This window comes from Athene cunicularia (genome assembly GCF_003259725.1).
Source record: "Athene cunicularia isolate RWA chromosome 2 unlocalized genomic scaffold, athCun1 chr2_part1, whole genome shotgun sequence".
NCBI classification, from domain to species: domain Eukaryota; kingdom Metazoa; phylum Chordata; class Aves; order Strigiformes; family Strigidae; genus Athene; species Athene cunicularia.
The window spans coordinates 64,305,650-64,322,420 of NW_020799095.1; the positions used below are offsets into that span (position 1 = coordinate 64,305,650).

At 41.3% G+C, this 16,771-nt stretch overlaps 1 protein-coding gene across 1 annotated transcript; it reads right to left on the reverse strand.

Annotated features, from left to right (window-relative positions):
* Positions 1–1,125: 1,125 nt before the first annotated feature.
* On the reverse strand, positions 1,126–13,818 carry LOC113477165 (serpin B12-like). The gene is made up of 8 exons (XM_026843323.1): positions 13,667–13,818; positions 8,393–8,577; positions 6,646–6,759; positions 6,163–6,294; positions 5,178–5,295; positions 3,806–3,948; positions 1,869–2,039; positions 1,126–1,777 (listed from the first exon to the last, which is right to left on the reverse strand). The coding sequence occupies exons 2-8, from the start codon at positions 8,561–8,563 to the stop codon at positions 1,373–1,375; spliced, it is 1,254 nt and encodes a 417-aa protein (XP_026699124.1). The 5' UTR covers positions 8,564–8,577; positions 13,667–13,818; the 3' UTR covers positions 1,126–1,372.
* Positions 13,819–16,771: the final 2,953 nt, after the last annotated feature.

Sequence of the window (16,771 nt, forward strand, 5' to 3'; positions counted from 1 at the left end):
GGGCAATGTAAACACTGTATGATGACAGCTTCAGTTAAAAAAAAAACATTGTCTGCCAAGCAAACTGGGCTGCCAGCCTCCAAAAGGGAAACATGGACACAGCCTGGAGAACTACCACTGCAGTTGTACTGCACCTTCAGATTAGACAGCCAAGAGTAGTTTGTTTATTTGACTTTTTTTATTCTCCTGCTTGTTCTTGCTCAGTTATCATTCATTCTTATTTCCTAGACTTTCTTGTCCAAAGGGCCCCAGGTAACTTATTGTGCATAAGCTATGGCAATCATGAGTGCAGAATATGAGTGTGCTTTACACCCAATTATATGGGGAACAGCTAACGTATATTTTCCTTTTCCTGGGTCATAAACCACATTGCAAATGTTAATTTGTTAAATCTCAAGCAGCACCTCTCTGAGGAAGATGCTACTTATGTTAAACCAGAAAATTAGCAGTAATGTCTCCCTATCAGTCAGCGGCAAGTTTTACTTTTCTCCCACAGACTAAAAACCTTCATGGGTAACGTTTAACTGTGATTTCCATGATTTTACACTGCCCTTTACAAAACCTTTCTTCATTTCTCAGAGCATGGAGAGAGACCTGCCTTTCAAAGCTGCATCTCAGATCATTAAAATTCACTGGACAGCAGCATGCCAGGAAGAAATGCATTTCTTGGAAGTTTCATGGCTACAGTTTTCCACATCAGTAACTTAATGGGGTGCTTTAGACCATTTTCCTCCTATTAGTTGAGACTGAAATCACTTGCTTTATCCACATATAAAAGGCAGCTTTCTTTACTATGTAAGCTATTAACCATCTTTAGAAATGTGTGGTTTTGTATACTGTTCCTGCGGACACCATGCATACAAAATTCTCGTTGGAGTCATTTGAGAACTTAGGGGCGCTTAGGGGAGCTTGTCTAGAGAGGTGATGGAGTCTCTGTCCTTGGAGATATCCAAAAGCCATTTGGACATGGTCCTTGGCAACTGGCTGTAGGTGGCCCTGCTTGAGCAGGGGAGATAGACCAGAAGACGTCCAGAGATCCCTTCTAACCTCCACCATGTCATCACCATCATTAATATGCAGGAATACTTATGAATGCAGGAATACAGGAGCATATGTGGTCATCAAACAAAATGTTATTCATATCCAGTGAGGTTACAGAAATATTTACTCCTATTCTGGATTCAGATCAATATTTGAAATTCAAGGAGCCTAGTGGCAGGGCATCCAATTGATGGGTTCTAAGCTTCAACTGGTTGCAATGATTACTTTGAAATACAAACTAACTGTCAAAGGATTAAGAACGCACTGGGAAAAAATACAATTTCTGATTTCATCCAGGTGTTTCTCACAATGTTAGAAAATGGCCCTGATTTTAAGGTGAACATAGTTTGCCGAAGAAAAGAATGGTATTGCTATGATTGTGTCTAATAAAGAATAAGAAAGGGTGGTCAGCCATAAACACTTCTGTGAGAGGAAGAGACCTCCTCACAATGACAGCTCCTGTACCAGCTGCTGCTACAGTGCCTTCCTCATTTACTTCCACATACGTCTTATGGATAACATTTGAAAGCACCAGAGATTTTGCAAATGACATTGCAGAAAGATCAGCTTTTGATTCAGTGAAGATGTCAGTCATTCCCATCTCTTGTAATACCTCATTGAGGTTAAAAGTGCCTTCAAGCTTGAACCGGGGGAGGTATACCTCCACTGTTGTCTCAAACATGTGCTCTGAAGAGGCCCACAGCATTAGATTTTCATAGGTCATTGTGCTTTCAATCTAGAAGATGGGGGAAAAAAAGAGCTTAAAATAGGTGAACAGCTTTGAAAAGTTTAGATCTTTACCCAGTCCATGGTATATACTGCCTCACCTGCTCCAGCCCACTGGTAGATCCATCAGCCATGTCACCTGGCAGCAAGATGATCATGCTCAGTGACTTCTGAGCATAAGGGAGTTCAAGGACCTGAGCACCCATCTCCTCAATGTAGCCTAATTTAAATGGGCCTTTCTGATACATCATCTGCACAGGTTTTTTCTCATTCTATTTAAAAAAAAAAAAATAATTGTACAATCACTGAAGCGATATAGCTCTTAACATTTAAACGTATTATAAGTGTGATATCAGCAGTCAGGGTTTCAGCAGTAATTGTCGTTAGGCTCAACATTTTTCTTTATTTTGTTGCATCTATGGTGACATACAAAACACCAGCTTTGCCATGCATAAATAAAGGGAACAATTCTTTAGTAAAAAAAAAACCAAAAAACAACAACCCAAAAACCAAAAACCAAAACCACCACAGTTTCCTTGCAACTGATCAGCTAATGAAGTTGCTTAATAGCGTTACACTTCCAAACAGATTGATGCTGGTTGGATTTGCAAGTCCTAACTTAGACTGGGATAAAGAAAGAAGTAGCACTGCAGGAACCAGGCTGTCATTTATCAGACTGATTGTTAAAACAGGAAGCAATAAATAGGTTAAGAGCAAAATCATGGTCTTTCTCAGGCATCCTCTCCTAGGTCTTGTTATCTTGCCTTTTCTGTGATGGGGTTGTTTGAAACCTTTATAAAGGCTCAAGTTTCCTTTTACAGTTAGCTAACTTCTTAGCTAACTTCTAAAGCAGTGAAAGAAGACTTCCGGTAGATGACATATTTTCAGCAAAAATTCTGCTAGTATTGGTTAGCACACAAAGAAAAATCTATGCAGCTTCTCCATATCTCATAGTTTCTCCTACTGCAGCAGTGCACCCAGTGTCCTCAGCTATAGACCACTGTCAATATTCAAAGATATATTTAAAGTCACAAATATAAATATCCAATATGACAGTTTCTTAACAGCATCTTACCAATGGAATGCAACATGGTAACTAGAAATACATGTTTTTCTGACCTTTTCCTTTGATACATGAGGAACACTCAGAAGATACTTTTTCCCATACAAAGCTCTGTGACTTAAGATCAGACCCAAATCTGTTGGATTTTTTTCTTTTGTTATGGATGAGAACAAATAGAATATTGGCACAACATATGGAAAGAAGACAAAATTGAATTAAATGAAAGTAAATGTTTTTGATTGTCTTTTTTGTTAATATCTGTTAGACTTAAAGGGCACACAGTACTTGGAGGAATGTGCTTGTCATAGAACTAACTTTGCAACCATATTGTCAATGCTTTAGTTAAACAATGAATTGATGGTGATATCCTTATGGCAGAAAAAGGGGCTAAAAATTAAAAAATATTTTAAATAAACTTTTAAATGATGCAAAGACAATAAATAAACTGAAATACCCTATAAGAATTTCTCCTCTTTCAAATTGCAACTGTATTTTTGTCATTTGTTACTATCTGACCTAGGGTGTTCAGTCTGTTTTAATCTCTCAGATGCGTAGATAATGTTAAAATGTATTGAACACCAGGATGACCCCTTGTAGCCTGTATGAAATGGGACATTCAGATTTGCTTCCATCCATGACAGCTAGATTTGCTTCCATCCATGACAGCTATCTGTAACGATTATGTTCAAAAGTGCTAATTAGGGGTAATACTTGTGTTTTGCCAGTTACCAAAGCAAAACTCTGAGTTGTTGCAACTTCTAAGTCTTGAATATTTTTTCAGTAAAGATCACACTTTTCTGTGAAAACCCTCCTGCTATCTCTACCCAACAGAAGAGGCAGGTTAAGTTCCCGGCACACCCACCCCTTGCTCAGAGGTCATCTGAGCCCTGGACATTGTGCTTCAGTGTTATGCTTCCTGCAACTCTCACAGTATCTAGGATAAATAATGTTAAGATTTACAGAATGCAGACGTACCTGATTCAGTCTAAAATCTCTCTCTACTGTTTTTTGTTCCTCGAACTTGTGTTCCCAGGATGCTTTGAAATAGATTACATTCACCAGCACCAGCAATGCATGTGCATCAATCACACCAGGAGCAAAGAGTTCCTTGATTTTACCTAAAGGAAATTTTGTAATACACAATTGTGATAGTTGTCATTAAAACTCTGGACTGAGACTCAATTACTTGTCTGTGAACTTAGTTTTGGAGCAACTTAGAAATCCACTTCTTGGTTCATTAAATGGACAGGGACAATATAGGCAAACAAATGGTAGATTCCTCTGCACTGTTCCTAACCAGGGAGAACAGGGGGAGTGGGGGGTCACCAAATTAGCCAACTGTCAGTGACCATAAATTTGTGCCAGGTGACATAAACCACATGGAAGGAGGCAGCACCATTAATCACATATTTCAGGTCACATGAGGACATCTTTCCCTTTGCACGAAGCACAGCAGTTGACCAGCTGTGGAGCTTTTGACTTTCTACAGAGGCTGAAGTAGGAGTCAGCAGGTCCACCAGCTTCATATGAGCACCTAGAGAAATGATGGCTCCTAACCCTGTGCAAGGTGGCTCATGAACCTTCAGTCCTCTTGTTGGGAGCTGGCTGGTTAACAGCTCTTCCTCACTGTGTCACAGGCCGCTCCACCAGTACAAAGACAAGTTTGATCAGGAGATGGGTAACTTAGAAATTACAGAAGCCTTCAAATCTATCTGCCTGTCCCCCAATAAGTTCTGGTTTATGTTCATCCAGAAGATTTAGAAAATTTTCATCTCACTACTACCGCAGCTTTGGCAAAACTAAAGCAAAATGGCATATATCATATATAGTCTGATCAGCAAGAACCAGTGGCCCCAGCTAGCCTGTTAAGGGCAAGAGCTTGTTGATTGTCACATGACAGTGAGTCTCGCTGGTGGTCACATCTCTCAGCTTTGTTATATAACTAGGTCCTCCATTGTTCTCCTCCCCACTCACCCCAGGCTGTTCCTAATCTTGCCATGAAGCTCACAACTTCCATCCCCTGCTGTCCAGTATCTTCATCTGTGACTGTTCACAGAAGCCATTTCCCAGGTCAAGCTTGATAAGTATTATTGTAATTATCATACCAGCCATAAGGGTGAGTATACAAAAGTATTTGAAAACAAACACATCTTTAATTCTGAAATAATTTAGCTGATAACTCACTGTAGTGTTTCAAGAGTGGATGGAAGACAAACTGTCTTTAAACAGCATAAGACTGAACACCCAATATGTAAATAAGTCCTTGCTTTTGATACCCTAGAATTTCTTTTGTTGAAGCAGTGTAAGAAGGCAGTGATGATATGGCTATGGTTTTGCTTTGTTTTACCTTGTGTCTCACTTTCAACCCAACTGTTAATTTTTATTCTGGCAGCTTCAACAGCACCATGAAAGTCCACTGTTTGCAGCATTGCTCCATACAGTTCCTTAGTGCACATTAGAAATTTCTGTAAAGCAAAATAAAGATTATTAATTCATCAGATTTGTTATGTACTTATTCCCTTTTGAAAGAATCAATGGTTCAGAACTATTTTAGAATTTGTGAGGGACCTGTTGACCCCATAAGGCAAAATTTAATTTTGGAAACATAAACTATCTGGTTTATTGAGAGAATATTTGAAGAAGAGATAATTATTCTATTCCATAGGAAAAAAAAAATAAATAAGTAAAAAGAAAGCCAGAAGAAAGAGTCTTCCCATGGAGAACTACATACCTGTGATCCAGATAAAAATAAAAAACTAGCAAAGATGCAAGATGTGTTGTTTAATACTTAAGTATCCAAATCATTAGCAGAAATAATTGACAGAAAAGCAAAGATATGAGTAGCAAATTATCCATACTAGGTAGTCCAGAGACGACTCTGTCATTCAGTAAGAAAAGAGTAAGAAGTTCAGCACAGCAGTGCTACACATGAAACCGTGTAACATCTCAGGTGATATACCCTCTCCAAGCTTAGTAATGTCCAGACATACCACTTGCAGAAGTAGCTCACAGACAGCTTGAATAGGCCATTTTTGGCTGCAGTCACACCTCTGGCTGAGTGTAGACATATGCCAAAAGGAAACAGGTTCCTGCTTTATTTTTGCTCTATAGCCATTGATATCCACAGGTGGTTGGGGTTTTTTTTTAAAAAAAAAAAAAAGAAATAATTGAAAGTTGACACTCTTGTCCCTTTCCCACCAGCCCCAAGAGATATGGCTCCAAGAAGCACGTTAACTAATCCAAAATACAAGCGAGGGGAACAACAGTAAGGTCACGGTTACAGGGAAGCTTGAGGTCAGGGCCCCAGCAGTTAGCAGATACAGGTAACTTACTTGCTGGAGTTCAAACCCTTGTTGTATAAAAAGATTGTTGGCCAGGTTTAAAACATATCTTTCACCAAGGTTTTGTAGTTGTAACAGCAGTGTCTGGAACTCTTTATGGTTAAGGTCCCCATCCTTGTTACACTGGGAATATTACAAACACAACAATATTACAAACATAACAATTCCTCCATATACCTTTGGTTCTTAATTTGCCTCCTAATTAGATTACACTATAGGGCTAACTCCTGCCGTATTTATTTTTAAATTCAGCTAGTCTAAGCTTTGTAGCCTGATCGTCTTTCAGATGAGATCACTGAAGGCTTTAAGCTTGACTTCATGGAAGATTTGGTCCTTAATGAAATAACACCTTGCACCAAGCAGACCCGTGCGTGTGATCCTGACTCCCTCCAGTGGCAGACTCTAGTGCTTTATACCTAGTAACCTGTCATGCAGTGGAGCAAAGGCTCTGGTGCTCCCCACCCAAGGATGCACCTGTGAGAGGGAAGGCTGTCTCTCCTGGCTTCGTTCTGACTCCGTGTCTGGGGCTGCGCTCTCAAGATCAGATCCAAGGCTCGTTCTTCCTGCAGCTTCCCTGACGTGGAGCACCTGCAGTTGAAGATGTCAGATTATGGCAATTGTAAATGGGATAAAAACATTTTCCTTGTATAAAAGATTTTCTATTCTGTCCTGGATAAAGGGTGTAGATTTATGAAAGATATTTTCTCAGCTTCAGTCAGGCTGAAGTGACAGACTTGAAATTGTTCACATATTCATGTTCAAATTCACATTTCTATATTAGCAAACCAAGGAGAACATGCCCATAATCCCTCAAAATGTTACTCTCTACTACTGCAAAATGTTTACATTTCATTTGTATTTTATTGCTACAGTTAAATTTCAAAACAAAAAAGTTGCCTCGAGCAAAGAGATAAAAAGAGTTTTCTTTAAAAACATCAAAACTGACTTTTTGCAATCATTCATAATCTTTGCATCAATTTAGGAAATATATGAAAACAACAGTGCTCTTAATGGAAACCAGTCCTTGTTTCTAATATGCAAATATTTCACTGAAAAATTTCCTATAGCTTCTCCATTATACTAATGTTGCATCATTCATAGACTTAGTCTTTTTTATTGAGGATACTGGATCCCCATTGCTTTCCTAAAATAATAAGCAAGAGTCCCTGTGCATTGGGTTTATATGGGAAGACTATGGTAGCCAGGGGGCTGCTGTGGTGGCCTCTGAAAAGAGATCAGGGGCTGTCCCCATGTTGAACAGAGCTGGTTCCAGCTGGCTTCGAAATTAATTGACTTTGTTTTGCCCTGACAGCAACTGGTCAGTGATGTCCCTGTCCTTGTCTTGACCCACAAGCTTTTTTATCTTATTTTCTCTCCCTGTCCTTGTTGAAGAAAGAGGAGAGAGCAGCTGGGTGGGCACCTGGCAGCCACTAGCCAAGGTCAACCCACCACACTCTGGAAACCTTGTGAGAAGGGCATGTCTACCTTGGCTGCAGGTGACACTTGACTGTGTGCATGGCAGTGTTAGGATATGACGGATGAAGATCTACCAGTGCAGAGCCAGCTACTGACAAAAACCTTTGCCTTAGGGTTTCAGTCTTTCACTGCTCAGGGGTACAAACAAGAAAAGAGAAGAAAGATTGTAGAAAGCAGGACTTGCACTTCTGGGAGTAAAGGCACACATCTGGAGGGGTGGCCTTCTTCACCTCCTCCCTTCCCAGCTGGGTCTCTGTGGGCTCTGCAGGTGTGACATTTTGACTCTTGAATGTCATAAGCAATAAGTGAGCTAATTCTTCCAGGCACTCGGGTGCAATCACTCCACGTTTCTGCACTGCTCCCCACTACCCATTCGGACTCACACTTTCAGGATCCTCATGGCAACCATGAGAGGAATTGTCTGCCCATAATTTTGAAACAAAGTCTGATATTGTGGCAGCAGGCTGGGGGAAGGCCAGGGTGCCCCACTGTGCTGTATCACCTTCTCCCATTCAGCTCTTGCTCCGTGCTCCTGAGTCTGCACAGAGGTATGGTGTGACTCACACAAGCAGATGGCAAGGATCACGGTGCACCAAGCACAACTGTTAAAGCAGCACCTGTGCTTATATTCATGCTTGTTTCTTATGACACCCTTGCACATGTGTCCTGCTAGGTTGCCTAACATTTGCATTAAGGGAACAGCAAGCAATGTGGAAGCATCTCAGCATGTTTCATTAATACTTACTTTTTCTATCTGAACAGCAGTGTTGTTTTTTGCACCTAGATGGACTAGGGCCAGGGCAACAGAGATGCTCATTGGAGAGAAGACAATGTTTGTGTCCTCTGCATTTCTGTTGAGCTTATTGTAGACATCAAGGCAAAACTCAGTAACTGGTCTAGAAATGGAGCCCATCATGGAGCAGCTGCTGACTGGGAGCAAAAAAGAAGGATAAAATTTAATGCAGCTTGTTGCCTAGCTAGATCACACTGTGAAGCATCTGTTCTGCCCTGAGATTGTCCCAAAATTGGTTGCTGAATAATAGAAGTTTTCTAAATTCTCAGACCTTGAAACAGCCAACCTTGCACACATGTGTTGGTCCATGCTACACAGCAAGAGCAAGGTCACAGCGGGCCTGGAAAAGGGACCCACACTCACAACATATGTGAATTCCTCAGAAAGGACCATTTTTCTGTCTTATCCCATCGTGTATCTTATTTCAGATCATGGCATTTAAATCAGTCAACTGTGGATTAACATTTTCCTTCTCCAAATTGGTTTGATGAATACTCTTTCCTCTTGTAACAACATACGATTAGTGACAGAAACTTGGTGACAGAAACTACACCTGCATATAACCATGTCTGGTAATCAGATCTGTGGTATGAGGGTTTCAAACAACAGGTTTATAAAAATAACATCACTATTAATTAAATGTTTTCATATACAAAAAAGGATCATTAACAGCTATGGAGACTGAACTACATATGGAAACATGAATGGTTTGAACTACACTTTTTCCCTCCTCATGAGTCTTCCAGGAGCTACAGATTCAGGCAGGATACACAATCAAAATTTCCAAGCAAAGCAATAGCTCAACAGCCCTGAAAACAAATCTGTAAGTTCCTGCTCAATGATATAACAAGATCTGTGTCATTCTTCTCTTTTGTACTAGAAACATTACAGTCTGATACCTTTCCCATGGGTCCCATGGGTCATTTACATTACAACCACTCTACTAAGAACAAGTTGGGACCAAGTTCTGGCTTGGTCCTTGCAAGCAGGAGGCCATCTGAAAAAAAGAGGTTTAGAAACTCCTTTCCTGTCCATTAGGAGAAGAATTATAAAGCTGTTGAGTGAATGATAGTGGGATCACATAAGCTTTTCTGGAATCATTGTACCTAAAAAAACCCACTTTACTTTCAGTGTCAAACAAATGATATTTTGGACAGCACACCAGAAACTTGTGAAAAGCAAAGCATACACTCCTGCCTGCTTGCACACATAGAGATGAGTAACTGTGGCCTGTATCCCAGAAAAATACTTTATTTAGGGTAAAATACACAGCCACAATATAGAGAGAAGGCCTTCATGTCTTCCACAGAGCGGATCTGGCTGGCTCTAGCTTTCAGCTTGCACTGGAACAAGCATGGGTCTGATCCATAGTAAACTGCCAGACCTCCTCTCCACTGAAAAGATGGGAGAGTACACAGCCAGGTGGTTATTCCCACTGCCCACGGAAGGCCACAGCACAGCAGGGCATTCTTTCTCAGCCCTGTGCCACCTGGCTGCTGCAGCCCACAAGGCCAAGTTATGTGAGGAGCTCCAGCCTGTGTCACCGGAAGGCTAAGGATGGGGAGAGGCTGTTGCAAAGCTGAACTTCAAGATCTTTCATCAGCAGAGGCCTTGTACAGCCTGTTCTGGGGTGTTTGTGTCCAGCAGCCCCTTTGAGAGGGGTCTAGAGCCTCTTGGAAAGGGGCTGCCTGGTGCTGGGGACCTCCATCACCTTCCAGCCAATGCTCTCCTGCCACCCTGCTCTCCCACTGAAGCATCAGCACTTCTACCACAGCCACAGTCCCCCCTGCACAGAAAGCCTGCCTGTCACAGAGTTTTCTTTACCCAGAGCTACTCAAAATGCCTTGCATTGTCCTCAAGATGAAGAGTGCATGCTACCTCTTGCTCAACCATGAGCCAGACACGACCTCTGCGTGAGAAGCTGGGAAGTCAGGTGCCATAAGAGGTTACCAGGGTGATAGGAGTTGATGCTGCTCAGATGAGATGCAGCATTTGTCTGCAAAAACCATTTTAGCTTACAGCAAGTGCCAGACAACGGGAAGGAACTCAGCCCTCAGGAAAACAGACTTAGCCTAAGCCAGATTTCTGTAGTGGCTTGGAAGAGCTGAAAAGTCAAGTTGCTGAATATATGAAGGTGACACGTGTGGGAAATGAAGACATTTCTTGCCTTTTGAAAAGCACAGTAACTATCAGTGCTTCATCATGTTTCTGACTGATGCTCTGTGGAAAGAACCTGCAATGCTGAAAGAAAAACTCAATATATGTTTCATACTGAGATGTTTGTTTTACCCTCAAGTCCAGAAGTAATTCACATGAAGACCTAATGGAAATGCGCAAAACAGAGGAGAAATACCAAAAAGGTTCTCTGAACAAACAAATTAAAGATGAGTTATATCTCATTAATTCTGAAAGTAGCTGTTGTAACCTCTGCTGTTTGTGTCTTAGTACAAAACATGGTTTTCATTTTCCTTTTAATAACACAGTCACTTTACCACAAGAAAAAGACATTGCACTAAATAATAATTTATCTTTTCTTCCACCTTTATTACATACTACCCAGAACCTTCTGAAAACAAAACTCAGTGCTTCTTTAGTGCTGAAGTTTGTATTGTTCCACTTCCACACCTCTTGAAAGATCTCAGCTGGAGCTGTGAAATCATTCATAGCAAATGTAGGTCATGAGGCATATTGTAGGTGTGCCCAAACCTCAGAACGAGTCAAGGAGGAAAAAAAAGAGTTAATAAACCTCCTCAGCAGGAAGGAGGAACCTCCACCCCACCCTGCAGGGAGAGGACTGACTGCCAAGCATGGAGGGAGAGCCCAGGAGCTGGGAACAGGTTTTAAAAGTGAGTGCCTGGTGTATAGAGGGGGCCACTCCTTTAGAAAAGACAGCAGGCTGTCCTCAGGGTGTAAACACTATGGGCAACTCTGTGGGTTTGTAAGTAGGAACTACTTAGAGAGCTGCCCTGGAAACCCAGAGCAAGGGAGGGGAGGTGTGGGCTGGTGGAGGAACTTTCTTACTGCAGAATGAAAGGATTTAGTGAACTTTCTTAATATAAATTGGGGTGGGCACAAGTGTACAAATGATTTCACACTGTAAAGCCATGTGTGTGTAATCTGTGTCGTCATTCAAACAGTGAGAGTTTTGGAGTTACTGCAAGGACAGTGGAGTTTGGGGAATACTTACATGGTGGACAACAAATGGTAATGTTACTTCTTTTAAAAGGTCTTGGAGCGGTAAGGAGAGAATATCTAAGATCAAAAGAAGTGTGCTAGGGAGATCATAGCTGCCATTCTGCCCTAGCCAAAGCATCTTCACTAAACATTAGCAAAGACAGCAAGTAAGGTTGGAGCTTTGCAGCTGATGAAGGGAGATGCCTTACATGATGGATCTAGTAGCTTTTAACACAGTCTGACAGATGGAAATTGATGGCACTGTTATATGTTGTCAAGAAGCTACCCAGGAAAATAGTATTCTTTGGAAAAAAACACTTTATACTGGAGACCTTGTAAAGATGATAAACTTCTATGGCTGTGTGAAATGAAGAACACTCCTTTTCTATAACTATTCATGATCTGTTCTCTATTTACAGTTTGTTTTCAGCTAAGGGTGGACAAAATAAAGACAAAGACTCTCAAAGAATAAAAAGCTGTGCTCAAAGCTATCATAATTAATAGGTGTATTAGATTATATTATGCAGTCACAAGAGGAAGCAGTAAATAAGGTGGGGAGGCTAAGAGAGCTGTAGCCTTGGTTTTAAGGTGATCCTGTATTTAATACAAGGTAAGCAAGAAGGAACCTGTTTTCCCTGATGCCACATGATAATTCTCATTGCATGTTTCACTTACTCAATCTGCCTCCCATTAAGATGCTTTAATGCACATTCATTTCTCATACACAAAGGAAGACAGAATTGGTAGAAATGGCATGTGTCTATCCTAGCAGAAGAGCACATGCCAGATAGTACTGTCTCCTCACATGAAAAATCTACGACTGGTTGAAATGACCTTCTTATTTTTCATGACCATTCATACAAAAAGACGTTTCCAAGTGTTTCTGTGCTGATTTGGAGTGAAAGGGACACAAAGGAAATTTTATTTTTATTACAACACAAAAATTCTAATCACTCTGTGTGACACAAAACATTTCCAAAGTAATGGAAAGTAATGCTTTAAATTAAAAACCAATACATTTCAGTACGAATAACTTTTCAAGGGAAATATTACTAAGTTCATTTTAAAAATATAACTTAGCCTCTCAGGCTACTACTTCTATGGCAGAAAGGGCTTTTTCTGACTGCTTCTGTTATTTTGCATCAGTATCTCCAGTATCTTTTCTACCCCTTTCTAAAGCAATTATTCCTGCATAAACAGACATGGATGTACATTGACCTGTTGCAGGCTGTACAGTAGCAAGTTATTTGCTCTGCCTGTGTGCAGCTGTATAGGCTTCTCAGCAAGCTTCTAAACATCATTGCCAAACCCAAGAGCAAAGTTGATAGCAAAGACTAGCATCCCCACTAACAAAACAAAATCTGAATACCACTCCACCCATCCTTTAAGAACATAAACAATCCCCCGGCAGCAGGAATCAGCGTACAGGGAAAATGCCTAAACACCCAGTCAAAGAATTGCATCCGTCTCTCTTATATAGTGAACATTTCAAGGCTTTTTCTTACGCCGTGGAAAGCTAAGTAAATAAGGGAAATTAATCTGTATCTTCCTCTTTGTGGGTGAGTTTGTCTGGGTCATCAGCACCATCACTTCATGTAATGCCGGTTTCTATTCAAGTGGGTAGAAGTGCTCTGAAACAGCCTGCCTTTCAGCCCTTCTGGAGATATGCAGAAAAGCATCTACTTTCTGGTATAAGCTGCTGAGCTGATCAGTCCTGTGGCAATCAGAGCTTTCTGGATGGGCAGATATGTCCTGGCAAAATTTCAGACTCGAAAGTCTGCGAAATTTATGCAAGAATCTTTAGATTCATAGCTTTGGATTTGTGTTCCTAAATTCCCCATCTGTGTCCCACTGAAGATCACCTCCTTTTGTGTGAGCTTTTGAGCCACCTGAATTTTAGCAGTGTGTTTTGCTGCCTGCAGCCTGTAAAGGTATCTCCCCCTCTGTCCCATCTGTAAACATGACGTTTACTTTATCAACCTGTAGACTACTTTGGATCTGCCAAGAAAAAAAATCACAATTTTTTAAATAAATAAATAAATAATTGTTTACCTTCTTGCCCGAAGAGGTTAAATGAAGAGCACAACAGCTGAGCTCTGGAGCACGTTCTTGTGAATACTGTATTACAAAAATCTCCCACTCTCCTGTGGGAAAGTTCAGCCTCTAACCAATTGTTGATGATAGCAGCATGTTGCAATTTAACGCAAATGTCATCAACGTGAAGTTTGCTGCAGAAGACTGGGAAACCTATATCGAGCAATACACTAATAGTATTTCTCTCAAAGCTGCCCAACAAGTTTGGCAGGCAATATCTGCTGGCAACATCTCCTGATTGCAACGCCAAGTCACCCTCAGCTGGAAAACTGAGCATTAAGCCTAGAAATCTACAGCTGTACTGCTGTGCATAGTCCCTTTCCAATATGATGGGGTCTGACCTGCACACGGGGGTGCAAGGTTCATGCCAGGATTCAGAGAAGCCTTGTTTGGAGCAGAGCTTGCTTGCAGAGATAGAGCAAATGAATGGGAAATGAATGAGCTTTATGTTGCCTACAGCCATCTCTCTCTCTCAGGTAAGGAGTCAGCTTTATGCATATGGAAGGAGCTTAATTAGAGAGGAGAAAGAAGTATTTCCTTGAAATGTAATAGGAATCCCCAGCCAGTGGGTATTGTTTTAAATCATTGAAGTTAAAAATAAAAGAAGGCCAGGAGTGGTTGATCACATAGGTTATGTCTCCAGCATAAAGTGAGATGGAAATAAAGAGATGGGAAATATGGAGTTACACCAGCACAGTGTTTGATCTCCCCTAATCAGCACTACTGAGTTCAGGTGCTACACTGGGTTATGGCAGCTGGAACCAAGGATCACAATTAACTCCTCTAGGGTTGTGTGTGGCTTTGCAGCCCTGGGAATTTTCTGTCTTTCCTTTCACACCTCTTAATTTTTCCTACAAAGCTTAAAACTGGCTTTGGGTTCCTAGGATATTTGAGGGATCAGCTATGGTGAACAGGGAAAGGAGGAAAGAGGAAGAAGGTTTCCCAGCAGCATCTTGCCATTCCCACACTTCTAGCTGCCCTTTTAGTGCTGAAGCTGGGCCACCCTCTTCCTCAGGTGGAGATCCTACCAGATTTGCTGTTCCCTGCTCCTTTTCCAAGGTCTCAGCCCAGTTGCCCAGGCTCCAGTGCCCATCCAAAAAGAGGCATTTGTAAACAATGCAAGATACAACGATAAAATGAGTATTCTTCTTGCCCCTATTATTTTCCTCACTTTTTTGCTTCCATCTGCCATTCGCTTGTTTCTATTTTTCCTTCCTCCATGTTTCTGTTGTATTCCTTAGTCTTCTTCCTCAATTCTTTCTGTCTCTTTAAAAAAAAAAAATAATATTTCTGCATATTGCTTTAATGTGTATCTTTTCTTCTGCTGCTTTTATGAGTCATAGCATCTTTTCAGTGACAGTCCAAGTAATTTTATTAATCTTTCAGGACTTTCCATCTTCCAACCTCTGTGCTTTCTCCCTCCCTCATGTATTAACATTGTTTCTCTACTGATTTATTTTACTTGCTCTGTACACGATCCCTTAGAACTTCCTTGACATCAGTTTAACTGCTTTGCCCCAGGAAATGTCAATGTATGTGCAAATTCTGTCTTTTCTAGGCCCTTAGGATAGCATCATCAGGGTTCAAAACTGTACTGCTTTTCCAGTGGGGCCAATTGGCTCTATGTAGCATTTTTTAAGTTTCAAAACCAAACTGCTCTTCCCCACAAACAACTTTGTTACCACAAGACAATAAGATGTATCCCTTCTCTTCTACAAAATGGTGAGAGCAGGAAGTGGGCAATGACTATGCAGCTGAGCAAGTGATGAGATGACTAGACACATAACACGGCAGTTTGCAACTGCCTGCAAAAGCCAGCCACGACTTGCTTTTTTCCATCAGGGCCATCACCTATCACTGGATAGTAATGCTGTTGAAAGGTGAGGTGGAGCAGCTTGGTAATCTGAGCAAGTCCTCAGCTATGTTCACTTTCTCCATCATAACCAACACCTTTCAGCAGGTAAGTGTTCCTATACACAAGCTCCCACACACGTTTTCCCATGTCCTCTCATGCAATTTCTTGCTCAAGACCCAGAGGCCAGCATGGGTGGAACTGATCGATTGTAACAGCATTTCTCACACCACCAGGAGCCTTACTGATACTTCTCCCTCAGCTGCTACAACACTGATAGGTTTCACACTGGGACTGGTAGAGAGAAAAGGCAGAAGTGAAAAATGAACCCAAGCTTTTCATGGGCAAGCTACCCTGTTTATAAATGACCCATAAATGGGTTTGCCTTCTGTAGACTAAGACAGCTTTGTATCACTAACATCTGCTTGCCTTGCATAGGCTAGGATATCTTGGCCTTAGTCAGGAGGTGGAGAAAGATGTGCCCCACCCTAAGGCAGTGTTTCTCCCTGCTTTCATGGGATAACCCTTCCTGGCAAAGCTATCACAAGGAACTGAGAAGACATGCTTACATAAATTGTAAATTTGTGTGGATGTGCTAAATGCTCTGATCAGCATCTAAACAGAGTATGACCTCCATTGAATGAAGACTAGCTTCTGGACTGGAATGTTTTCAGAACCTGAAAAAGCTGAGAGAGTGATTCTCCAGGAATTTCTCCTTCAGGAAATCTCATCCAAGTAGAAAAAGAAGGATGGGGCAATCTGCCAGAGGTTTTCATCAGTCTAGCAGACCAGCACAGATGTAGCAATAAGTGTGATATGGCCTGCTGGACAACTGGAACTACCCAACAAAGAGTCAGTGCCCAAACACAAACAAACTGTACAGACGATAGGCAAGTAGTCCATCCTGCCTATGTATGGCCTGCCTGTGCAGCTGCCTGGTCAGTCATCAACCTCATGTGCAATGCCCCGACCACCTCCTACAGGAAAACCAGTAGAAACCACAGTGACGACAGCTCTGGATAACTCTGACCCCAGCATCCAAAACAGATCAGACAATGTTGGGATGTATAAAATATTTCCCAGTCATTCGGCTATCGCTGAAGTTATTGAGCTGGTAAAGATCTTTGCAGGCAATTCCTTCTCAGAAAGGATGGCCTGCAAAGAAATTGTTAAATTTCGCATTCTTCTTCTGACTACTATCTGTGTATCGG